At 40.8% G+C, this 27,053-nt stretch overlaps 1 protein-coding gene across 1 annotated transcript in view; it reads left to right on the forward strand.

Moving 5' to 3' along the window:
• The window catches only part of BAIAP2 (BAI1 associated protein 2), a 162,260-nt gene that overhangs the window by 19,721 nt on the left and 115,486 nt on the right, over positions 1–27,053 (forward strand). Inside the window, exon 2 of the mRNA XM_015815118.1 lies at positions 22,009–22,084. Coding sequence (XP_015670604.1) covers positions 22,009–22,084 — 76 coding nt within the window. The remainder of the gene's footprint in view (positions 1–22,008; positions 22,085–27,053) is intronic.

The following is a 27,053-nucleotide window of genomic DNA, read 5'->3' on the forward strand; positions in this document are numbered from 1 at the left end:
TTTTTTTTTTTTTTTTTTTTTTTTTTTTTTTTTTTTTTTTTAGTATGATGTGCAAAACACAGTTTTCACTCTTTCCCTGGGTTGCCTTCAGGCTTTATCTGGGTGATATGGAGGAGACCCAGGAGTGAAAGGCAGCTGCTTTGCTTGCTGCTTGCTTAATATCAATATTGCATCAAGGAGATGATCTTCATGTTTCACTATGTACCTCAGAACCTCAATGCAAATTCTGATTTTGTTTTGCTCTATATATTCTACAGGCTTTGAGGCCTTCGTCATAATATAACATTTCTTTTAATAACACAAAAAGAAGGTGGGAAGCATACTTCATAGAGAAAGACAACTTATCCAAGAACATCCAGTGGCATCTTTTCAGGTGTAAGAATCTTGGTCTGATTAAATCATGGTTTATGGACTGAGAACAAGTATTGCACTGTCATATTGCTTCCTTGTTCAGTTTCAAAAAACATATAATTAAATTGTAGTTTCTAGTAATTAAAATAGGAAACTGTGGTTTAAAATTGGTTTACAAATAAAAAAAGATCTTGAGTAGATTCCCAACATTATGCCAATAGGTACTATGTGAACCCTTCTATAAGGGCCGTCCACTAGGCCTCTTATATCCATTTTTTAAAAAAGATTTAAAAAGTATTTAATTTTAAAGAAATTAAACAGGGATTTGACATTTAAAATTATCTCCAGGTATATCGTCACATAGGAAATCCAATTTTGACAGCCATTTTGAGAATGGATAACTCCCATTTTCTTTGTGTCCACAATCTCAAAATATGCCCATTAATTCAGAAAGTATGGGGACTAATATCTTCAGAACACAACTTTTTATAACTTATGGTTTGTGTGTTTAATTAATTTGAGCCAGTGCTCAACCTTGAATTGTTCTTGGGGCCAAGTAAAGAACATGCCTTTATTCTGTTGTGCTAAATAATGCTAACCAATTCTAATCCACATGGGAATAGCAGCAAATGCTTCCATGATAAAAGGTATGACTTCTTATGAAATTTTTTGGATCTTGGCATATCTTGGGTTTAGAAACGATCACATTCTTTTCTGCTCTATCTATTGAAATGAGTTTTATTCTGTGGTTAGAATAGCAATGGTTTATATGCAATTAAACATTCATTTGCCAGTTTGATTGTGCAAGAATCATGTGCCATACGTTCCCTTGGAGCACACTTTGAAAGATTGTGTTATGCAACTGCCCATAAAACAATGCTGTCCCATTTTTACCCAGTAGGTGCACTTCATATTGTTTGGTTAATGTTTTTATAATGTAGAGTTAGATTTAATTTTGTCTTAGATCATGAAATGTGTTGACAAGAAAATGCTTCTGTTGTGAGGAGTGTTTTTCCTTGGCATGTTGGCCATTATTCATTATTATCCATTATTATCCATTATTCAAGCCAGACAAGTATTGCATCCTCTTTGGTTCCCTATCTTTCCTCCTTCTCTACACACTCCCTGTATTGCACAGCTGAAGAATTTATTTCCCCCAGAATTAATTTACTAGGCCATCAGCGTTGAACTGATCACTGGCATTGAAGGCTATAGTATCACCTCTCTCCTATAAGTGTATGATGCCTACTCCATGCTGTAGCAGATCAGCACCATGATGGATAGATTTGAATAGGACAATCTTAAATCCTTACCCCAAAACCATCAGTTAATACTATCTGTACTTATTTGATAACAAATAGTAAAACCTCATTTTGATGACTTCATGAACATACCTTTGTAGTATTTTTTACATTGTGTGTATGTTTGTGTGCTTTCAAATCAGTATTGATTTCTGGCAATTCACTGAAAACAAGTCCCCGTAGTTTTCTTGGAAAGATTTTTTTTGGGGGAAGTAATTTGCTATTGTCTCCTTCCTAGGGTTGGGAGAGATAAACTGGCCCAAGGTCACTCAGTTGGCTTTGTTCCTAAGGCAGGACTAGAACTCATGGTATCCTGGGTTCTACTCTGATGTCTTAACTACTACACCAAATTGACTCTCTTATTTTTTATATTAGTTGATTAAACAAAGAGATTATTGCTTCCATAAATATATTATTATATATATTATATATTATTTGAATCAGGGCTGTTAATCCTATTATGGTATTTTGGCAGTTATGTCTGAGGTGTAAGTTTATGTATGCGTATAGCTCTAGATTCATATAGGATCTGCCCTAAATACTTACGGCCTATGATTTTTTGGCATAGTTAACCAAAGATCTACAGTGTAATGAACTTTTGCTACATTTTACATTTTTGATATCACAAGAGAAAAGGAACTTTTCATGTTTATATGTTACATTTTTATAAAATACAGAGATAACCAACCTTTTTGGGGCCAGGAACTCAGCTAGTTTTTTAAAAAAATAAATTTAGTCCCTTGAGGTTGCAAAAGTCATCATAATCAAAATGGTGATTTCATTGGAGAAGATGTAGCTACATTTTTCAAGCTGTTTTTAGACTGAAATTATATATTAAGTGAAACAAATTACGTGCATCTGATCACAAACCATTCTACATAGAAATTTTGCAAAAAGTCTCTCAGGAGGGGGAACTGCCTTTTGGGTAGTGGCGGTGGAGGTTTATTGAATTAAAATCATAATAAAGGCAACTTAGAATGTAAAGACCTAGAAATAGTTGCAGAAAGAATGCAGGTTTTTGTAGTGACAGATGATTTTTTTAAAAAAAATCACTAAACTCACTTAAAAGTTCAGGAGTTTTTCTCATACTCTTGTCTCCCATACTCTTGTCAAAATGAAAAATGAGATTCTTTAGATTCCAAAGCTTTCATCTGGGAATACTTGAGACGGGTGGTATACAACATCTCTGTGTGCCTATTCAAGTAGGTCTATAATTACAGTCAGTGAGACAATTGTTCCTGATATCATGTGCAGTGCAGCATTACAGAGTAGATAGTGCCTATAAATTTCAAAAAATTGCTCTTGTGCAGGTTGCGGAGACAGAAAGAAACCTGAAAAATAAGAAGAATTGCATAATATTCAGTTTGAAGCAAATAATTATTGGGGGAGGAGACAAATCACATTTCAAGTGAATCATGTGAGCTAAAAACTAAAGTGAGGAGATAGCAGTTTTTCAAAGTTAAAAAAATGTGGTGCCTACTTTAAATAAGTAATCTAGAATAATTTTATACATAATTATACAGAAGCAGCTATCAACATGTGAGAGCTTTCATCTAAAACAGGGGTGTCAAACTGCCGGCCCGCGGGCCGGTTTCATCATACCGGAGCCACGCCCACCCCATTGCCGGCAATGGCAAAAAAGCTCCGATACGTCACGCGACATCACGTGACATCGCGAGTTTGACATGCCTGATCTAGAATAATAACTGCTTATATGTGCCCATAATGAAATTTATATTTTACTAAAAATATAGCGGACGTTGTTGTCTATGATATAGCTGAAGAAAAATCGGGCTTGCTTTAGGGCAGCGGCCCCAACCTTTTGGGCACGAGAGACCGGTTTCGTGGAGAAAGGTTTTTTCGTGGACCGGAGGGATTGTGGTTTCGTGTTCTGCCTGCATCCTGTGGATGGGGCTTTGCTTGTTTGTGCGGCCCAGTTGCTGGCATGCTGGTGCTGCTCCACAGACTGGGGGTTGGGGGCCCCTGCTTTAAGTAATTTTAAAATTACACAAATTAACAGCGAATGGTGTCATTATTCATAGAATGGAACGCCACAAGTGGGAAGCAGGCAGATTATCAAGAGTTTGGAAAAGTCTGGGAGAGTCAACTTTTCTTTTTTACTTCAACAGGAAAAAGTTGACTCTATGACCACATATCAGTTCATATTATGAAGAGGTAGTGGGTGGAAGGAAAGGAAAACCATGATGACTGGAAGCACTGGGTCTCATAGAAAGGTTGAAGAAGTAGTGCCTATGTCATTCTTCACAGACATAAATGGGTTGATAAAGCAATTGTTTCAGTTAAGGCTCCTACCAGTAGATGATAATAATGCCATGATAGTTTCAGCAATCGGCAAGTATCATTTATGGTCAGCATGAGTAATGGATGCTGCAAGGGGAGAAGTGCTAGGTTGTAAATTGCAGAATTACGACTACAGGTAGCTCTCAGTTAGCCATTACTCATTCAGCAACTGTTTGAAGTTATGGCGATGCTGAACAAATGGCACTGCTGAATTGAGGGTCCTTGGTGCTCTCTGAGCTTGCTTGTTTTCTTGAAGAAGTCTCATTACCCAAACTAGGTAACATCATCAGTGCTAGAAGGGAGAGGGGTTTGCTCTCTGTTTATATTTTATAAATTCTATAAACAGAGAGCAAAACTCTCTACTGTCTAGCACTGATGATGTTACCTAGTTTAGGTAATAAGATGTCTTTAAAAAAACAAGCAAGCTCAGAGAGCACCAAGGACCCCTCATTTCAACCCTGAGCTACGAATATTCCCCTTTATTGACACTACAGGTCCTTGAAGTTCTGGCTATACCAGCATCCCTGTGGTCATGTGATCTGGTCGCATGGCAACTGTGTCACAGTTGCAGCATCTACCGTCACATGATTGCAACATGCAGCTTTCCTTGCCAGCTTCCCACTGGCAAAGTCAATGGGAAAGTTGGCAGAGAAGGTTGCAAGTCACTCGGGTAAGTGTCGCCTACCCTGCAACAGCCATCCCAAGACCCACCATGCTTGTGCTGTACCACAATGGCCCCACCCCTACCCTTCCCCACCTGGCAGCAGCCATTTACCTTCCTGTTAGCTTGTTTATGAGTTGCAACTTCTTGCTGGCTTCATGACTGACTATTGGAGGCTGGTAGGAAGTTTCAAGGAGGTCTTGGTTTGATGATCCATGATCCTCATTTAACAACAACTGTGAGGAATGCAATGTTTGCCATTGCTAGGCGATGTGGTCACATAATGTCATATTTTACAACTCTATCACACAGCAAAGGAAATTCTAGTCCCAATCACCATAATTAACTGAGAACTACCTCTATATGCTCGATTCATGAGGACTTGATAGCCAGTGTGTAATCCAAATAGCCCAAGAACTAGGGATCCCTCTGCCTGTTTCATTTCCCAAACAAGGTACTGGAGATTTATTTAAAATATTGCAAATGCACCACAGTTGTGTCATGCATATGTAAGTGGGCATTCAGACGCACACAGGAGTGTGATAGGTGTTTCAAGAAGTATGGACAAATGTGTTGGATATGTAAATGCTTTGATAGAACACTAATGTCCAAGAAATCTTTTCTCACCATTCAGAGAAGTTTCCATTGGCATTTGAAATACAATCCTAACTTATTTGCTCTGTGTTATTTTGATGATAAGACAAGTCAACTATTTGTAGCTATGTGCAGCAGAAAAATATATTGATTTTCCTGTTAAATGCAACTAAAGTGAAACATTGCAAAATAAATAAGTTTGCAATAAATAAATACATAAATTTAGAAATTATATGCAGCAGCAAAAAGAAAGCAAGGACTAAAATACTTTTTTGCAGGATGTAACTCACAATGTAAGGAGAGCCAAACTAATTCTACTATAAACTTTGTAAGAAAACTGCCTAGATGTCAGGATATTGAAAGATCAAAAAACTATACAGGTAATCCCCGAATTACGAGCGTTCACTTAATGCTCGTTCGAAGTTACGTGATAAGTGCTCCCTAGTGTTTATGAGCAAGTCCCCAAATTCCGACTATTGCAGCAGCACGGCAATCATTCGCCCTTACGAGCAACTTCAGTGGCACTGCAACATTCACCCTATTCCCCCCCACTCCTCACAACTGTTTCCACCTCCCTTCCTACCGTGCCAGGCTTACTTACCTTGCAAAAATCCTCTCTGCCGCGGTTTCTTTCCCTTTGAGGGAGAGGAGAATCGGCTTGGAAATGTTTTTTGCGCCAATAATGGAAGTTTCTGGAGTCCGTGCTCTCGCGTGAGTGTTTGAAGTTGCGCCAAATCACGGACCTCAGAAACTTTCATTCTCTATGGGAAAGGTGCCTGTCTCCTGCTCCTACCCCCAATTCCTTTCTGCCTGACGGCAAGCCTGAAGCCTTCAACTGAGAGGGCCAGGCCCCTCGCACCTGTGTCCAGCCTGCCAGAGCTTGCCACACTGGGGGAGAAAGTGACCCTGTTGTCTCCGGAGCCTCGGAGGCCTCCTCCAAGCAGCCTAGAATGGAGGCTTTTGCATGTCTCCAGAGGTTGGATCCAGTCCTCGAGGACTGCTCCAAGCGGCTGCCGCCCGGAATGGAGGTTTCAAGGGCCTGATCCAAGCCTCAGATGGATCTTCCAAGCTATTTGCACCAGGAACAGAGGTGGGGGGGCTTCTGCATGCCTCTGGAGGTTGGATCCAAACTCCAGAGGCATGCAGAAGACCCCTCCAATCTCTTCCTAGCGCAAATGGCTAGGAAGACTCCACTGAGGCTTGGATCCAACCTCCGGGAGCTCCTTTCTGGGTGCAAATGGCTTGGAGCAGTCCTCCGAGGGCTGGATCCAACCTCCAGAGCATGCAAAAGCTCCCCCCAACCTCCATTTCTGGCGCAAACGGCTAGGAAGACCCCTGTATCCCACCTCCAGAGGCATGCAGAAGCCCCCCCAGTCTCTATTCCAGGGGCAGTGGCCGCATAGCTTCGGAGTTGGGGGGAAGCAGGAGGCAGGCACAGTGCGAGAATTCAGGCACCCATTCTCTGCGAAAGAGGATCGGTGCCTGAACTTGCGTAATATTATGGCACCCAGGGGCTTCCATCGACTCTCCTGTCCCTCAAAAGCAGGAACCATGGCAGAGAGGACATGGATCTTTTCGACGTGAGTCCGGCGCGGCAGGAAGGGAGGGGGAAGCATCAGGTATCTTAGTGGGTCGGGGAGGACTTGGGGGCCTGTTCGATCACTAGACCCTCCATGGCCTTCCCCATCCCGAGATACTTCATGTACACTTAAAGAGCTGTGTGCATTTTAACGAGCAAGGGAGTGATCTCGTTCGAGGTACGAGTGGAATGTGCAGGCTCCATTACACTCGTAACTTGAGGACTACCTGTACAAGAGTCTCTCTCTTAACGCCGATATCTTTTTCAAGCTGTGGGTTAGTCTGTCTGTCTGTCTGTCTGTCTGTCTGTCTGTCTGTCTGTCTCTCTCTCTCTCTCTCTCTCACACACACACACATACACACACACGTGTCCTGTGACCCCATGTTCAGCAATATATAGTGTACAGTGGACTCTAATAGTTGCTGAATGCTGAAATTCAAAAGTTAAGATAAATATACTATTGTCAGCCCCATGACAATGAAACCAATTCAGCAGGAAGGGTAAAAAAACCTTCATTTTTTGAGGGTGGCTATAATAACAAAATCTTCTGTACCTCCTCCTCCTGCTTATAATTCAGTGAATTAGGGAGGCAATTGGCAGAGCCATGTTATCTCATTCTTCTGGACTTGAAAAATGCTTCAGCCTCTTTTGCCTAGATTAGGGTTCCCGCATATCTCCACATACAGTACATCACCTTCTTTACAGCTGCAAGTAAGAATGGCCCAAATTTCCTAAAGTACATTTTTTTTCAGAAGTATTTTTGTTTTACCATTTGATCATTTGGATAAAATAAGAGTTTAGTCCAAATCAAATACAGAACTAGATTAATTTCAAACAGAAACAAAAATTTAAAAATCTCAACACTACAGGGTTCTGGAGAGAACAGGTTTAAAAGACTGGTATATACAGGGTTCTGTATATACCAGTCTTTTAAACCTGTTCTCTCCAGAGATATTGGACTTTCATTGCCCATTTTCCCAAGCTACTATATTAATCTTCTAGTTTTATATAATGTGTACAACTCATCTCAGAAACATTTATCTCCTGCACTTTTTAAATTAATTAATATACCCACCCGTTTCAAAAAACATGACCCTGGGTGGCATACAACATATTCACAATTAAAACAAAAATAAAAATGAACCACTTAAATATATGCACTTACAAGTTAAGTCTAATTATGGGATGATTGAATTTGGTAATTTAAACGACATATTTATTAATTATCTCTTACATCCCTTAATAAAATAATAGTTTGAAAGATCTGGAGATTGGAGTTGTATTTTTGAAAATTAGTTGTGTTATATGCTTTTTGCTTAACCTTTCGCAAGTGGATGTCCATTAATTAATAATGTATTTCTTTGAAGTAGAATAAAACCTTTCTTTTCTCCATTCTTCACTTTACCATTGTACTGATTTTCATATTTTTCAGTATAACACCGTTTCTCCCTTTCTTCAGAGTGCTTGTGTTTTGCATTATTTTCAATATTTTTGGCAGCCAGATTGAAGAAGTAACAATCCCAAAGTGTTGAGTTATACCAGTGATGGCGAACCTTTTAGAGACCAAGTGCCCAAACTGCAACCCAAAACCCACTTATGCATCCTCGAGTGCCGGGTGGGTGTGGCCCATTGGCTGGGTGTGGCCCATTGGGTGGGCGTGGCTGCAGTGGTAACGGCAGGCTGGGTGGGACTAAAAAGTTCAATCAATCAATTCCAACTTTGCAAGATCTTTTTTTTCCCGTGAGAAGTTGAAATTGACTGATTGATTGAACCATTTTTTTTTTTTGCACATGATGGCAGAGGCCTAAAGCGAAAAGGTTTTATAAAACCCAGCTGAAGGCCTAGGACTGGGGCGACGGCATGCGTGCCCACAGAGAGGGCTCTGAGTGCCACCTCTGGCACCCGTGCCATAGGTTCGCCACCACTGAGTTATACCAAGGAAATGTAGAGCAATGAAACAAAACCACAACTCCTTTCAACCTCTAATCAAGAGGGTTTTATGTTTTTCCTTTTTTCCATGTTCTTTCTAACATATAGAAAGTGATGCCAATGGAAAAAAATATGGGAGATTTGATGGAACACAATTAAATCAAAAGTATTTTTTGCTTTCATTAATCAGTAGATGCCGTTTCCTCTTAATAATCTGTGCTGCATTCATATAGACAAAGAGAAAGTTATAGAGACCTGTGTTTTTCAAGACTCTAAATCAACCTCCCACAGTTTCCTCCAATTTTGGGGTTGATCGCTTCCATCATGTTTATCCTGACTGGGGCATGATGGAAATTGCATTTTAACATATCTGGAGGGCTTAATTGCTTTTCTTGATACTGAAACTTTCTTCTTGACAAAATGGTATAAGTCCACATTGGAGAAAGAGGTCTATTGATTAAAAATATGTAAAAGTATTTAAGATTGTTATACTGCGTTATATAATACAATTTGTAGATGTACTGTACTGAGGATCCATATTACCACCTGAATTATAATTTCCTAATATATTAAGTTGATATTCCTTTCCAAAGTTATATAGCAAATAAATTCTGTAATAGCCATCCAGGAGCTGGTAAAAACGTAAACAAATATGGATAGGGATGTGGCAATATGCTAACAGCAGAGTCCTTGGTGCTCTCTGAGCTTGGTTGCTTTCTTACAGGCATTTCATTACCAGACTAGGTAACATCATCAGTGATAGCAGTATTGCTAGCTAACAGTTTTGCTAATTTGCAGTATTGCTAATATGCTAACAGTTTTTTCTGTTACCTGTTACTTTGACCCTTTCCTATCTTATCTCTGACAACCCTTTCTATTTTGATTTCACCTGACTTCAGAGTTGGAAATCCCTCCCTCCAGCAAGACTTCCCAGTCTATTCTTTTGCTACATCTAGTTCTTTTTCTTCCAGAACTTTTCAACTCTCCGGCCTTCATATCTCCTCCAATGTTGCCTCATTCCTCAGCCATACTCTTTTTCCATTATCCACATTATACCCTAATCCAGACATGTAAAACACAAGGCCTGGGGGCCAGATGCGGCCCGCTATGTGGTTCCATCCGGCCCGGGGACCTGCTCTGGAAAGAGCGAAGGAATGGCCTGCCACACCTCGGCCCGGCCCAGGCCGACCAGGTGTTGATCTACAACCTGGTTGCGTCCATCAAAGCCAGAACGCGCTCAGCGTTAAATCCACGGGGCAGCCTTGCCTTTTGGGTGCCCGCACAAGCGGAGTCCTTGCTGGCTAACTTGTCCCGCAGGCTGACTTCACCCAGCGCTGGCCGTCTCCTGTGTGCACACCCGGGGGGCGGGGCAGAGGTGGTGAGGCAGCTCCTTGCTGATTCCAGTGGATCTTAGGCTGAGCACGTTCTGGCTTTGATAGACGCAACCAGGTTGTAGATCAGTGCCACCCCCACCCACCAGCACCTCCAGCCTCGAAGCCATGAGGCATCCCTTTCAACAGGACCCCCCCACCCACCCACATGGTATAGGAATGGCCGACAGCAGCATGTTAGTGCTGGCAATCTCTCCCCCTCCCATCACCCCTTCCTGAGCGTGGGAGAAGGAAAAAGATGAGAAGGCGAAGGAAGGAAGGAAGGAAGGGAGGGTAGGAAGGAGGGAGGGAGGAAGGGAGAGTGGGAGGGAGGGAGGGAAAAAGGGAGGGAGGAAGGAAGGAACAGGGAGGAAGGAATGGAGGGTGGGAGGGAAGAAGAAAGGAACAGAGGAAGGAAGGGAGGAAGGAAGGTACAGAGGGAGGGACCATGTCTCGGCGCTCGCCCCAGTCCCATCCTCCTCCGCCAGAAACCCTCAGATCTGCCTCAGTCCTGCCCAGGCACCCCTGAAGCGAGTGATGTCGAGCTGGCCATGCCCACCCCATAGACCATGCCCACCAGAGCTACACCCACCCAGTAGGCCACACCCATCCCGGCCCCCCAAGGGCAACCATAATGCTAAGCTGGCTCAGGAATTCTGGGAATTGAAGTCCACGAGTCATAAAAGAGCCAAGGTTGACTACCCCTGCAGTAGTGGAATGGATTGAGAACCAGGGCTAGAACTGAATCCCAATAAGATGGAAATGCTTTAATCGAATGTTTCCAAAGGGCAAGAATGCCTGGGTTGTAGTCTCCATAAGAGAAGAGATATAAATCTGGGCTGTTGTCACTGGAGTCCCAATGATCTCAGTGGTTAGGAGCATCTACTGCTAGCTGAGGCTGTACATCAGTTTCCCTCATTCCTGGACACACAATGACCTCAGCAATCTCAAGTTTGGATTATTGTAATATACTGTCCAGAAGTTACAATTGCTGCAGCTTACATAATGCTGTTCATTAAATTCTTACATTGTAGCCCAAGTTAAGGTTGCAGCATTCTTGCAAGAAGGAAACAATGGATTTTTTTATTGAATGTATAAAGGAGTAGATATACTTTGATTTTTATCATCCTTTTAGTAGGAAAGAAGCATTTTTTCATATATATGACATCTGAATGGTTCCTTAAAAAGAAGGAATGATGGATAGGTTTCTTTTTTCTTTTGTCTCCTTGATGCCACTATAACACTTTAGTGTTTGTCTTGTATTAGTATGTCCACCTCTAGAAAAGCCATAATATTCCCTCAAATTCTTTTCATTGCAATCCCTCTAATTCCTGAAATTCTTGAATACAGCTTAACCTTTGCATTCATCCACATGGAACAGAGTTGAATTTTCTTAGCTCTTAAATTTTGTATAGAAAAGCAGATGTGCAGATTCATCTTTCCTCATACATAACTGCTATTGGCAGCATATTAAAAAAAAACACAACCTCCCCATTTATACCTCAAATTCAGTCCCAGATATGTGCAGACAGTTAACAAACCATCTATATTTATGTCTCTTTTTTTTAAAAAAAGAAACAAAATCTAAGAAGAATTTGGAACACATTTATGAAGAAAGAGAGGGTATCATGCATTCTTACAGTTTTGAAAATGTGTCTTGTTTCTGAAGCTGCAGAATAACTTTTGGGAAACTCTATTATAATTGCTTTTTGATCAATATTATTTAAGAGAGGACTACTAATTGCTTTTTGATCAATATTGTTTAAGTAGGGCTGCTGAGAGGGCTATTTCAAGAATTCTGTTTTTCACTTTACCCCAGCAGCCCCCAATCTTTGTGACTTGGCAGCCTGGGGAGGGAGGGGAACCGGGACATGCGAGTGGTGGGCCGGTGTGCGTGACCGTATGCGCGCGCAGCTCGGTTTGCACAAGTTGAGCAGCGTGCGCATATGCACATGTGCTGGCCAGCCACTCGCCCAAATTGAGCTGTGCATGCACGTGTGCACTGGCCCACCACACACGCAGCCCAGTTGCAAATAGACCACGGCCCAGTAATGGCCCGCGGCCCAGGGGTTGGGAACCCCTGCTTTAAATCATTGTACTTAGAAAAATAGTAGATAGAAGCAATTACTGCATTTTCCTATAATGTGAGATATATTCTTTAAAAGTGTGAATAGAGTAGTGCTGCTTCAGACTTGTTGTTCAGATTTAATGTGGGTAAGCAAAATAAACATATTGTCAAAACTCTTAGTTGTGGCCCCTGCCTGTAATTACTTAAAGTGATCATGCTTTTCCTGCAGTGTGGTCCTGGGACAAGGCATATCTATCCAAATAATCGGTTGTTTCTTTATATTTTTATGAAAAAGTAAAAAAAAACCTGTGCTTACCATAAGCTTATGATAATAAATGTGCTGGAATTCAGTCTCTATAATCCAGAGAAAGCATGGGAATTTATAGTTTCTATATCTTGAGGAAATTCCCAGAAAGTTCTGCCATTCAGCCAGTTGGTTTCTGGAATAAACAGCTGGTGAGGATGCTAAATGAGGTCGAGAGGGAGAGAATGCTCCTGCTAGGCCTCTCATGGCATTTGATAAAATCAGCCATGAGTGTGGCACATTTGTCCAGTACAAACTCCATTGCAATATCTTGGCTATATATGCAGAGAGTGTTGAGCAGCGATTCTATTTCAGATGAAGTTTTTCCATGCAGCTTCAGATCATCCATGTAAAGGAGGTTGGATAGTCTGGCAGATGTTTTTGATATTTGATAGCCATGGCGTGAGTTATTCATATTGTTGACAGAGGAAACAGTGCAGTGTCAAATAGTAGTGGTGATAGAGAATCTCCTTGAAATATTCCTCTCTTAATATTAATCTCTCCCAGTCTCTCATCATTGGCCTATAGTTGTGACTTCCATTGTGCCATCGATCTTTACACAAAGCTTCTGATGTTTCTACTGACTCCTGTTATTTTTAGGCTTTTGATTATCAAATCATGTGGCAGGGAGTTAATAACAATAACAATAACATTAATAATAATATTTATTAAAATTATATGCCACTCATCTCACTGTTATATTTTTATGGTTTTATGCTCTGAGCCTGTGACTGGAGCGTCATATAAATTGTGTGAAATAACTAAATAAGTCTCTGTTACTGGATAACTGTTCAAAGGTGTGAGATTGGCGAAAATGTTTGTTTGCTTCCTTGAAGAATCCCCCAGGTGCAATTATTCAATATTTCATTGTTATTAGAAGATGAATGTCATCCTATTTGTTTGTGTAAATATTTCTGTTCACTTAGTAGCATGTTCAGAAGACTGCTGGAATAAAACCATTGTTCAGAACTAAGCTTAAGGTTTATAAAGGTTAATCACTTACCCTCCCCCAAATTCTAATAGCATTACCATTCTCCCACAATATATTCTACCAAGCTTGGAACTATCACTGTGAAAAGAATGTTGTTTGTTCTGAAATGAATAATCGGCTGAAATAAAGATGTGTCATTGCTACTCAACACTAGCAAGGAATCGTATTGGTCATGGGCTTGAAAGAATAGAATCCATAAATAAGGGATAAAATGATTCAGGTAGCAAATGAGATTTTTAGCTGCTTGGCTGGCTTAGTTGAGGTAGCAGATGTTTAATCAGTTTATTTGGCAAAATAATCTTGTTTTGATTGTCTCTTTTCTCTCCAATCCCCAACACTGTCCCTCCAAAGGGAGTGTGATAGCCAAAACTATGGCCTGCCATAGTGTGGGAAATGAATGGTAAGTTAGCTTGGACAGTCTCCGCTGCATCAGTTGGCTATGCAACCCAACTGGCTTTAGATTAGTGATAAGGCTCTTTTCAGTGACAAGACACTTTTTCCATTAGAACATTAGATTGGAGTTCTCATTGGTGTGTGGAGAGAGAGGGGGGAGAGAGAGGGGGAGAGAGAGACATTACTGAATTCTCTTTTCATGTGGAATAGTGTCAAGTGCCAGGAAACCAGAAGATCCAGGTAATTCAAATGAATATAGGTTTATTATATGTTTATGCTCTCTACAAAATTCTGAACTATTAACAGTCAAAGCAAAGATAAGAGTCAATGGAATTCAAAGTGGGCTGAATCTCTTAGGTCAGAGGTCCCCAACCTTTTGGAGATAAGTTTTTCCGCAGACCGGAGGGGGCATGGTTTTGTGTGCTACCTGCATCCTGTGGATGGGGCTTTGCTTGTTTGTGCAGACCGGTTGCTGGCATGTCGTGGACCAGTACTGGTCAACGGACAGGGGGGTTGGGGACCCCTGTCTTAGGTCTCTTGTGGGCACGATGGGACTTGAGACTGATGACACTTTGACCCCTTCCTCGGGCTCAGCCTCATCATTTCCTACAAGCACAGCTTGAAGATTAGTCTTCCTCAACCCATGCCCTGGAATTGGACTGGACGGAACTCTCAGTTAATATGAGAATCCAACATATTTGGAAAGCATGGGTTAATAAGAAGGCTGCTGTTAATTGTTATTTGGCACTGAGAACAGAAGCAATTACAATGTTGTTCCCCTTATTAGTATGTTTCCTTGGTGATACTAGAAACATCTTCAGGAGCTCTATTTTATAATGTTCTCTTTGCAATGCTTCTGATTCAGTGAAATTTAATGGTGGATTTGATATTTACCTACTGGTAAATATTTGTATTATTTTTTAAATTTTAACTTTTATCATTGAGAGTTTTTAAACTACTTGCTTATATACGGTTCTGTATGTTGGTAAGGTTGTTTTATTAGTATGCATCTAGAAATAATCTTTTCTAAAAGATAAATCTTTTTTTATAGGGATCTTAATGTTGATTTTTCTTGTACTGCTTTTTTATGAATTATGGGTTCATAATTTATGAATGGGATGGCTATTTGATACACAATCATTTTAAATAAATAATAGCACTTTAAATAAATTCTTGAACATAAGAATCCTAAGGAATGTTATCAGCAAAAGTATGTCTGTCTAATTGGGGTGAAAAAAATCTCTAGTAAACATACTTAGAATTGTTACAGTCCTAGTTCCAGCTTTGAAATATCAAAATTTTCTGTCAAGTGGCAGACAATCCTTATAACATTTGTTTTCCCACTGAATTAATTTATGTATTTGCCCTCCTTTAACAATCTGGATGGTGGTTCCTTAATTCTCTGAGATAGCATTTCAGCTGTGGGGAAGAAAAAAGTGTGTGTGGGTGTGGGAGGGGGGAAATCATAAAGAACTAGCTAAATGGCCAGTCAATTAGCCAGCCCTTTAAACCTTTAGAAAGGTATTAAAAATGAATGTAGCTCGGAATTGAGTATGTTTTTGAAGATGCTTTGGAATAGAGGAGGAATAGACTTGAAAGTTTGAAAATAAAGTTTTCAAACAGTTTGAAAAAAAAGTTTGAAAACAGAGTTTGTTTCCTCACATTTGTTGTGGGGAAAATAGTAGAAAATAAAGTTGAGGTGGGCTTTGTTAAGAATCATCAGCTTTTCTGGGCTTGTATATACATTTGCAAATGAGAGAAATTAGGAACAAATCATAAAACGACTGACTTGAAGATAAGTAGGTTGCCTAATTAAAAGGCATAAATTAGGTTGGAACTCCAAATGTCAAGCTTTCTCTTTCTAGTCAATACAACTAAACTAAAAACTAAAAAGACTAAACTAAAAACTAAGCTAAAACTAAAATTATAAACTAAATTAATTTTGTGGAATGAAAGCTGATGAGCCTAGGATTTCATCCACTGGCTAGAGAATCACTTTTCCTCTACACATTAAATCAAGATGTTGCCCGGACATGTTGTGCCATGGTTAGAGGGGCTTGGGAAAAGGCCCTACGTCTGCGTTCTCTTGTGTCATTTAGATGAGTTGGATGGCCATATAAATGAAATACAGAAATAAGGCAGGAAGTTGCCTATTAAAATAATGGCAATTTAATTTAATTTAATTCTAAACATATCTATGTAGAACTTCTCTGGTGGTCTCTGTCCACCCTAAAAGAAAAGGGAAAAGTCTCTAATCCCCACAGAAGGAAATGTTCTCCTCCCTTTTTTCCTGAGACTTTCCTGAACTGATGCTTTCCTCTTTTAGGACTTCCACTCAGGAAGGGTTTGATGTCCATCTAAATGTGGGAAGGACAAGCAAGCAAGGAAGCTGAGTGAGGTGAAGGAACATGGCCAAAGCTGTGAGGAGAAAAACAAAACAAAACAGGCTGAGATATATGAGAAGAGGAAAGGATCTGGGTAGACAAAAGAAATCACTCTTTCCTATGGATGCTTGTTTGCATATAATTGAGTAGGAGGGCTTTAAGCCAAATGCAAATGGCCTTTAAAATTCATTTTGGAAGGTCTGAAGGGACGCAGCTTCATGGGCACAGTTGGCGGTTGCTGCTGCTGTCATGGTACCCATGGGTGCTATGCCAAAGACCCCACTACTAGAGCTCTGACAGGCTTTTAATGATGATGATCATTTTTTAAAAAAAAAATAACATGGATTCTGTGCTGAACTTCTTGTTCTGTTGGTAACAGCCTCTTTCCCTCAACCCTCTTATTATCTGACTCTGGTTTGCCATACTGCATGGTGACATTCAGAGATTAGCTTCTGGTCCTGAAAGAACAGGAATAGTTGTGATTCCGACCAAGCTCAGTTAGCAAATTCCTTGTCTCATTTGTAAGGTGCCATAATGACAAAGCGATTGAATGACTTTGGGGACTGTGGAGCTACAGTAGGCAGGAGGACTTGCTCACAGCTTGTTACTCAGTGAACAAAGAGCCTTTCTTTTCAGTGACTGTGAAGAAAAAGTTTTTAAGAACATAGTTCACTAACTGGAGGTAAGTGAGCCCTTCCTTATTCTGAGCCTGGCTATCCTCCTCTTCTTGTATGTGTGGGCACATATTTTCTATTTAGTTAGTTATTTGTACCCCTTTGTTATTAATTTTACAAATAACTCAAGGCGGTGAACATATCCAGCAAACGTTCCTCCTATTTTCCCATGCATGTGAGGCTTTTTTAAACAAGAAAACCTGTTAATCACTCAAAATATTTTAAATTTCTTCTCAGCAGAGCCTAGACTTGATTCTCTGCCACTCTCTGTCTATACACCCAATCCTATATTCTTTGTCAGCTGCCACAGTATTTGTATAAAAAAGCTTTGATTTTCCATTTTTTGACTGTAAAATAGATAATCAACAATCCATCCCGGGGCTTGTGTGTACAGGTGCAATGTTATAGATGTGATCCACAACCAAGATGAGCCTAGGTTTATCCAGGCTGGCTTAGAATCAAATTATGGGCTTTGGGTGGGATAAAAACAGCATTTTTTATCCCAGTCAAAATTTCTCAGTATCTCAGGAAGTATGTCAGCCACTACCTGTCCCACTGACAAGAAAGTGTGGGCCATAGGAAATTGGACCTTAATGTTCAGGTTGCTGACACCCAGTAATTCTTCATTTGGAACTTTCTATCAGATGACTCAAATGAGAAAAGCTGCAGTGAATGTATGATTACACCAACTGAAATCCATCCTGATGGCAGTTGGTTATTCTCCTGTCAGCAAAAGTTTAATTTTAGTAATACTTGTCTGGTTATTCTGGATTCTTTGAGGTTTCAGTGACGTGAACAGGGTGTGTGAAGAGATTGCCACTGTCTTCTTTTTTTCAACTCTTAGCTCTCCGCCCCTTATTTATTTGATTTGATTTGATTTATTTGCTGTCCATCTCCGTTCATGGCAACTCTGGGCAACTTACAGCATCATAACCTAATAAAAAAATTTAAACCACATATAGTAACATTAAAATAATTTAAAGTTGACAAAGATGGGAAGGAAGAGAGCAAGATGAACACTGGGGGGGGGAGGTGGGATCTTATTTTAAGGATGTATCTCCCATTGGCACCCTAGATCTTCAGCCCCTTTCAGAAGGCCAAAAGTGTGGATGCAGATCTCACCTTGTTCCAAAGGGCATGAGCCATGGCAGAAAAGGCTCTTTTCCTGGACCCCACCAACCAGAATTCCTTGACTGGTGGGGTCTACAGCATCCTTCTTTCTGCTGGTGAAGGTGGGTTGAGCCAAACCCATTGGGGTGAGACAGTTTCTCGGATAATTTGGGCCCGTGTCATGAAGGGTTTTAAAAGTGATAACCATCACCTTAATTGGACTCGGAAGCAAATTGGCAAACAGTGCAGCTTGTGGAACAGCGGTGTAACATGGACCACTCTAAGGACTGCAAGAACTGTCCTCGTGGCTGCATTCTGCACCAGCTGTAGGCTTGAAATACTCTTCAAGGGTAGCCCCATGTAGAGCAGTTGCAATAGTCCAATGTGAAATGACCAGGCCTTGACTGACTAAGTGCAGGGACTCCTGATCCAGGAAGAGGCACAACTGGCATACAATACAAAGTTGCACAAAGGATTAGCCTAGCCGCGACTGCCATCTGCTCTTTGAGCAGGAGTTGCGAATCCAGGAAAACCTTCAAGTTGTACACCAAGTCTGTCTGAGGTGGTGGATACCCATCCAAAACTAAAGATGTCAAACTCCCGGTTCCTGACTCCATGCACCCAAAGCCACTAAATATTACCAGGGTTCAGGCAAAGCCTGTTGTATCCCTGATCCAGACCCTCACAGCTTTCAGTGGGCAGCAACAGAATCGCTTGACTCACTGGGGATGGAGATGTAAAGTTGAGTATCATCAGCATACTGATGGTACCTCATCTCATGGTTTCACCCAGAGACTTCAAGTAGGTGTTTAAAAGGAGTAGAGACAGTACCTAGTCTTGCATCATGCCACAGAGGAGCAGCCATGGACTGGACCTCACTCCCTATCAACACTGATTAGGATCTGCCTTGGAGAAAGGAGCCAAATCAGTGCAAGACTGTCACCCAGCTCCCAAAAGATTCCATGGTATCTTTGTCACCCACAGCTGTCCCAAAAAAATATCATGATCAGTGGGACTGAAGCTGCTGAGAGGTCAAGGAAAGGAAGGATAGATCTCCATACTGCACTCGCCAGAGATCATTGACAAGAGCAGATAATTTGTAATTTATATTTTTGTTTCAATATGCTTCAGTAAATATTTGGTGTATGCATCCATGCCATTTTTTCTTTCACTTTAACTTAGAAGTAACTCTGTTTTACTTTTTAAAATGTCTGCTTTGGTAGTTAATTTTCAGAGGAGCACAAAAATCTGGGAAGCCCTTGCAAAGCAATTGGGAAAGTTTTCAAACAAAGAAGGAGTTCATTTTTTGTTATCTGACATGTTTCTGTTTTACCTTGCAAACATTTGCTAGAACCTATCTATTTAAGCCAATTGCTCTCATTCGGGTTGTTTATAGCCGTGATAAACTAGAGGTTACTTCTCAGTAAAATAACCTTCTTTAAAAAAAGATCTTTAATTCTTGTAAACTCGTTAACGGTTATTTTATAGCAACAGGAGGAATTAAATAGTTCACCATTGTTTCCTTTTTAGCTTTTTTATTGTCCCTCCGGAATGGTGTATAAATGTGGTTTATCTCTACGACTCTTTTGATGGCTGATTTCTCAGAATGCAAAGCAACCAGGAATTCCATAGCTTTTTTTTTTTGCATTTAGCTTGATTTAGGATGCTCACAATTCCCCGGTTGAAATGGTGATTGAGTCTGTCCATGTATTGTGATTATAAAGAGTTTTCATGGTGTCTTTTGATTGCTGTTTGGTGTTCATGATGCACTCTGGTAGTCTTCGGCCTGTCTAGCCTACATAGTGGCTATCGTAATCATTACACTATACAGTATGTTGTAGATCATGGGTCCCCAACCCCCAGTCCGTGGACCGGCACCAGTTTGTGGCATATTTGAAACTGGTCCGCGCAAACAAGTGAAGCCCCATCCGCGGGATGCAGGCAGCACACGAAACCACTCCCCTTCCAATCCACGGAAAAACCTCTTTCCACGGAACGGGTCCCTGGTGCCCAAAAGGTTGGGGACCCCTGTTATAGATGACTCCTGCTTTTCTGTCTTGGTTCATTCTTTTCTTCTTCTTTTGGTTTATTTAAGATGTTTTGGAGGGCTTTAGTTGGTCTGTGTGCTACGGCGATGCTAAGTGATTGTAATGGTCTGTTGGTTGTTTCTGATATGTTTATAATGTATGGCAGAATTGCGCTTTTCATATCTTGTGTTGGTTGTGCTGTGGTGGATCGAGTAGTCATGCACGTTTTGATAAAATCGCATGGGTATCCATCCATTTTGTTGGAAGATGTTGGATGGGGAATCTGTTTCCTTTTTCTGCTGTTCTGGATTGCTTCATTTTGCTTGTAATTGTCTGAATAATGTTCTTACACACCTCCTCTTGTGGGAGGAGGTTGGGTTGTTACTTTGGTAATGGAGCACTTGATTAGCGATTGATACAGGTCTCAATCCTGAAAGACCCTACAGAAAAGCCAGGTCTTTATAGTTTTCCAGAAGGGCATCAGAGGGGGGCTCGCATGTGGGATTGCTAGTCCTATGAAGTCTGACTGGGTGGACATGCAGCAGCTCCTTTCAACTAAGCAATGCATTTTTGTAAGATTATGCAGTGAGGGCTTCTCTGTTGTTGCTTCATTTCCCAAGAACTCTGCTTTAGAAAGACATCAAAAACTCGGTTTTTCAAAGAACTAAGGACCAAGATGTTTTGTGATCCCCATGGAGTGATGACAGACGAGAGATAGTTGAAATTGTATTTATGTACTTCCCAATAGCCTCATTTAATTTTTACACTTTTCACATTCTGAGTGTTGTTTTTTATTGGATTTTTAATATAAACTGCCTATGTCAGTGATGGCGAACCTTTTAGAGACTGAGTGCCCAAACCACAACCCAAAACCCACTTATTTATCACAAAGTGCCAGGGCCGCATCAGCATTGTGGTGCCCTCGGGGGGGCATGGGGGTGTGGCCCACTGTGTGGGCATGGCTCCAGTTGTCATGGCAGACTGGGTGGGCATGGCTGGGGTGGGCATGGCCACCTTGATGTTGCTCATGGGGGGGACACCTGTGGGGGCCGGGCAGGGCTGGGGGAGATCCAGGGGGTCTATAGCGGGTGGGGCGGTGGGCAGAAGGCCCAGCCTAGATGGGGGGAGGCACGCAATCCTAGCTGGGACTGGGGGGCCATGGCGCTGATAGGGATCCGGCTTTTCCTGCTTGGGGTGGCCTTCAACTTGCTGGGTGTGGGCGTGCTCTACCACCTCTACTCGAGCTTGCTAGCTGGCTGCTTCGCCTCCTTTGTGCTGGGTGGGGCCGCCGCTCCTGGTAGCGGCGGCCTAATGGACCTGCGCAAGCTGCTGGCAATGGCAGTGCGCGTGCCCACAGAGAGGGCTCTGAGTGCCGCCTCTGGCACGCGTGCCATAGGTTCGCCACCACTGGCCTATGTCCAAATTGGTGGCCATATAAGACAAATAAACAAATAACCTATAAAGCCCTTATGTTTAACTGGGACTTAGAGGAATGGGTTGAAATATAACGTTTACATTAGTGTTGTAAAATCTGAGAAAAATATCTTTGTAAAAATATGTGTAAGATGGCATACGACCAAATCAATGAACTTATTTAGCTGTATTGTGTTTACATATTTCATTGTATGTATCTCATAGCTAGTTGTTCTTCAGACTTGTTTCAGTTTCATATTTTTCATTCCTGGCAAACTGAATAGCCATATAAGAAAGTTGTGGTATCTGGAATGTCTACTGTATGTAGCTATATAGTTAAATCATAGAATAAGTTGTTACAATGCATCATTATCTTATAAAATGTGAATGATGTAGGTTAGTATTGCCTGTGCATGTGTATATGGGAGGATTCTCTTTCTAAGAATTCATGGGATGGTGGGTTAATGTCCTGTGTATTCATACATGTTGTATAGAAGGAGTAGAAAAACACAAATGGCATTCACATTTAGATTGCTAATGTCTTCTGTTTTCTTATAGACAATCATGGAACAGTTTAATCCCAGCCTCCGGAACTTCATATCCATGGGAAAGAACTATGAAAAGGCCTTGGCAGGTAAGTAAAGTAACACTATATACTTGGTCATGGCTGTAACATGACAACTGTAGGAATGGCACCTGTTTTTTGGTGATGGCTGAGGTGGGAAAAACTAGTAGTATCTATGGAAAGTATTGTCAGCATCATTCTGAGTGCTAAAGAGGCTTTCAGCTATCATAGACAAGCTACAAAGCAGTTCTTTGAATTAAGTTACAAGGATAGTATTCTTTATGACACATGAGGCATGAAAGCTCTCTTAAGGAAGACTTCTCAGAGTGCTGTAACACAAAATATCTTCTTTACAATTATGAGCCAGAAACAGGCTACTGGTTTACCAACAAGATAATCCATTCTGTGTTCTTGGGACTTCTGTTTTCTTAGTCTCTCTATGTCATCTTCTCTCCCTGTGCTTTATTAACATACTGCACCTTTTTAAAAATAACAATTGCAAACGGTAGCATTGTATGAGGGCAATTCAGAAATAAACCTCAGTTTGGTTATCGGTGACTGACACTCGCAGATACAGAACGTTTATTATACACATTAGAAAAGTAAACATTATATTACTTTTTGACATAATCGTCATTCAAATTGAGGCACTTGTCATAACGTCTTAGAAGGTTTGAAATTCCTTTGTAGTAGTCGCTTGGTGCCAAATCTGGGCTATGGGGGGGTGGGGTGATGAAAAACATCCCAACAGAACTGCTTCAAAAGTTGTTGGGTGCATCTAGTGGTGTGCAGGCGAGCATTATCCTAAACCAACACCACACTGGAAGTCAGCATGCCCCGACGCTTGTTATGGATGGTTGTCGTGAGTTTCTGTACCGTTTCACAATAGACTTCTGAATTGATGGTCGAACCACGCTCCGTGAACTTCACTAGCAGTACTCCTTTGGCATCTTCACATATGGCAGGATTCTCTATGGCACCACTTCCGGTGTGGTGTTGGTTCAGGATAATGCTCGGCCGCACACCGCTAGACGCACCCAAGAACTTTTGAAGCAGTTCCATTGGGATGTTTTTGATCACCCCCCATATAGCCCAGATTTGGTGCATGTGAACATTCCAATAGCCACATCATAAAAAATATATTTATTAAGTCAAAATAATATGAATGTTCTCAAGATGTTAAGGTTTATTCAGTTTGCAAGAGGGCTCTCTCTAGAAAAGCAAACAATAGTGATTCCCCCTGTTTTGGAAATGCAAAATCCAGCTTAGATTTAGATTGGTTTGATTTGATTTTTGGGCCATCCATCTCATCTAGAGGCAAATTGACACAAATCCAATCCAAATCCAAAACTCTTCACAAGAATAGAACATAGTTAACATCATCGTTTTAGAAAGCGGCTTTGGTTGGTAAAGGTAACTAATACATTTTGGACTTAGTGCATCTCACTTTCTGTTCTGGTTACTTTCCCTCGGCTAGAAAAGCTTTATATGTTTTTGTCAATATTTCAACTCATTTTGGAGGTCAGTTGTGTTTCCCCCCCACCCCCGATGTTTCTTTGTTGTTTTCTTATTAATTTCACTATATCAGTGATTTTGCCAGCTTGTTTGAAGTACAGCTAGCATCCTTGGGATTTTTGCTTGCTGGTTTTTATTCAAATAAAATTTGTGCCATCAAGTCAGTGTTGAATCTTGGTGAACCCATAAGGTAGTGATGGCGAACCTTTTAGACACCGAGTGCCCCAAAACCACCCCACCATTTCCCCACCCACTCCACCACCACCCCGCCTGCCCGCAGAGCCACCTACCACCTCCATGGCCCGCCGTAGCACATCGCCCAGGCGGCCCTGCAGCACCATGGCAGCCACACCCTCTACCCTCATCCTGCAGCATCTGCATGCAATGGGGCGCAAAGATGAAGTCTTGTCCCTGCTCCCTGGATGACATATCCTTGGCTGTGCTGCTCTGCGTGGGCCACACACAGGAGTGACTCTCCTCCGGGGGGGCTGCTGGTAAGGAGGGGGCCACAGGGGGAGGCAGGGCTGGGGCAATGGTGCGCATGCCCACAGAGAAGTCTCTGAGTGCCGCCTCTGGCACGCATGCCATAGGTTCGCCACCACTGCCATAAGGTCTCTTCTAGGATTATGTATCCCTGATTTGGCCATTCAGGTCTCTCAAAAGTGCACCTATGACCACTGTAATCAAATCCGGCATCCAGCCACCTTTATGGTTGGTTATCTTCTTTTTCCTTCCATCTCACCCAGAGTTATTTTTTCAAGGGAGCTGAGTCTTTTCATAATATGTCCAGAATTTGAGCTTAATCCTTTGTTCTATGATTAATGTGTTTGTTTTCTTGCTCTCCATAGTATTCTCAAGAGTCTTCTTCAATAGAGTTCAAATGTGTCAATACTCTTTCTACCCTTCTTCTTTACAATCCAGCTTTTGCTTCAATAGTGCCACAAGAAAATAATTGCCTGCACAATTCTGATCTTTGTGCACATCACAGTATCAGTATATCTTTTCTAAGTCCTTAATTGCTACCCTACCAGGTGCTAGTCTGTGGCTTATTTCTTGACTGCTGGCTCCTTTATTATTGATAAAACTATCTACCAAAAGGCTAAAAGGCAGAAGCTACCTACCATTTCAGTGTCAGTTCTAAGGTTGGTTGCAGTAGGTTTAATCTGTCATTTTTCACTGTGTTCTTTGGCTTTCATTACGAGAGCTTGCAAATTATTTGCATTTTTAGCTATCATATTAATGTCATCAGCATAGCAAAGATTATTGATGTTTCTTTCATCAATTATAAAACCACTCTTTCTTTTCTTCCAATCCATCTTCCCTCAATATATATATGCAGCACAGAGGTTGAATAAATAAAAAGAGATTATATAGCCTTGTCTCACTGCTTTGCTAATCTGGAGCCAGCAGAGTCAAACCAGTGTGAATACTGGATCTTCTGATTTAGAGAAATCTGTTAGAACCAGCTGCTTCTCATCTTTGTGAGCCCAGCTACTTAGCATACCTTTGAACTGTTTTCCAGTGGCTACTTGAGGTGCTGGGACTACAGCTGGTGCCTGCTAAAAGTCTACATTTTCTAAGGTGCAGACAGATCTGGGCTTTCTCATAGCAAGAGAACTCCATATACCAGGGGTAGGCAACCTTGGCTCTTTTATGACTCGTGGACTTCAACTCCCAGAATTCCTGAGCCAGCATGGCTGGCTCAGGAATTCTGGGAGTTGAAGTCCACGAGTCATAAAAGAGCCAAGGTTGCCTACCCCTGCCATATACATTCAAGATCTGCACTTTCCTATTCCGTGTATTCAGAGACTGAATTGCAGTCTTCAGAACAAGCTGAAGTATTGAAGCTTGGAGTTAAAATATGTTTTGGCGCGATCTTTTTTGCCAGAAAGGAAATTTACATAAGATGTTATTCTATCATAAAAATGCATGAAATTATGCAGCCCTGTTTTGATGACATTTTAACATATAATGCTTTTTTTTGCTCATCAAAATAAAGGAGCATATTTGTAGCTCAGGGTTGAAATCAGGGATCCTTGCTATTGTCTGAGCTTAGTTGCTTTCTTACAGATGTTTCATTACTCAACTAGATAACATTATCTGTGCAGAAAAACAAGATCAGAGAGCACCAAGGACTCCTCATCATAATGAATTGATTCATATTCCGTGGAATAGACAATTTTGCAAGAATAATATATTTTTTCCACATTGCTTTGGATCGGTATAAGTAGTCCTTGACTTATGATCAGTCATTTAATGACCATTTGAAGTTACAACAGCCCCAGAAAGGGGGGAGGGTCATGACCCATAAAACTCTTCTGGCCGTCATAAAACATTGCACCACTGCCTGCCCACCCCACAGTTACACAACTGCATTTTGGGTTCTTGGCAACCGGTTTGCATTTACTATCAGTTGCAGTGTTTTGTGGTTATGTGACCACAATTTGTGATGTTTTTTGACAGATTCTGGTAAAAAAAAAACCATGCCCATTGAGGAGAATGCATTTGCTTAATGATCGGGTTATTCGACTTACAACTGTGTGATTTGTTTAACAACTGCTGTAAAAATAGTAAAAAAAACCAGGTTCAGTCACATGAGTGCCTTGACTTACAACTGAAATTCCAGTCCCAATTGTGGTCATAATTTGAGGATTATCTATATGAACATAGTAAGCATAAACAATAAATGGACAGGGATGGGAATCTGTGGTCCCCAGATGTTACTAAATTGCATTTCCCAGCATCCCTTGCTGTTGATCATAGACTCCTCACCTTTGATATGCATTCTCATTCTATGTATGTATGCATGTATAAAATATGGATGTTTGTGAAGGCTTTACAGTTGAGTAGTACAATTGTGTACTTGCATATACAAGACTTCTATGATCAAAATCAGCAGAAGTAAAAGACATAGCATGATTTACAACAGTGCAACTAATTTAAAATCCAACATTTCAATACAACTTCCTTGTATTCTTGCATGGAAAACATTTATTAAACGAAGTTAAAATGAATATTTATGAGTGTTCTCTGTATTTATTCATGATAAATCAGTTACTTTGCAATTCAGATTTTTCAGAATGATTTTTTTAAAATTAATATCTACATTTAATTTTTTAAAATTAATATCTACATTTAATTTTTTAAAATTAATATCTACATTTATCCCATACATTATTTGCTTTTAGGCAAAAGGCCAAGAAGTAATCTACACCACTATCTTTCCCACAATTAAGTGCACATCCAGATATTGGTTAATATAATTATTGCTGAAGTTTTAGAATTGTTACCTTTCTAACAAATGCAAAAGACTTATTATGTCAAATTATGTTTTGGATTTTAAGATGCAATATAATAAAGGGCTGATATTACTATGGGCAATTTAGTTATGGTAACTATTATGGAATAGGCAGGAGGTATAAATTAAATATAGGGCCGACAATAACCTGTAATGTCTAGGAATTCAGTCTGTTGAAATCCCAACCCTTCTGGAGAAGTTGTAGTAAAAGAACTAGGCACAGAG

This window comes from Protobothrops mucrosquamatus, unplaced genomic scaffold (genome assembly GCF_001527695.2).
Source record: "Protobothrops mucrosquamatus isolate PMUCROS unplaced genomic scaffold, P.Mucros_1.0 scaffold_99, whole genome shotgun sequence".
NCBI lineage: Eukaryota > Metazoa > Chordata > Lepidosauria > Squamata > Viperidae > Protobothrops > Protobothrops mucrosquamatus.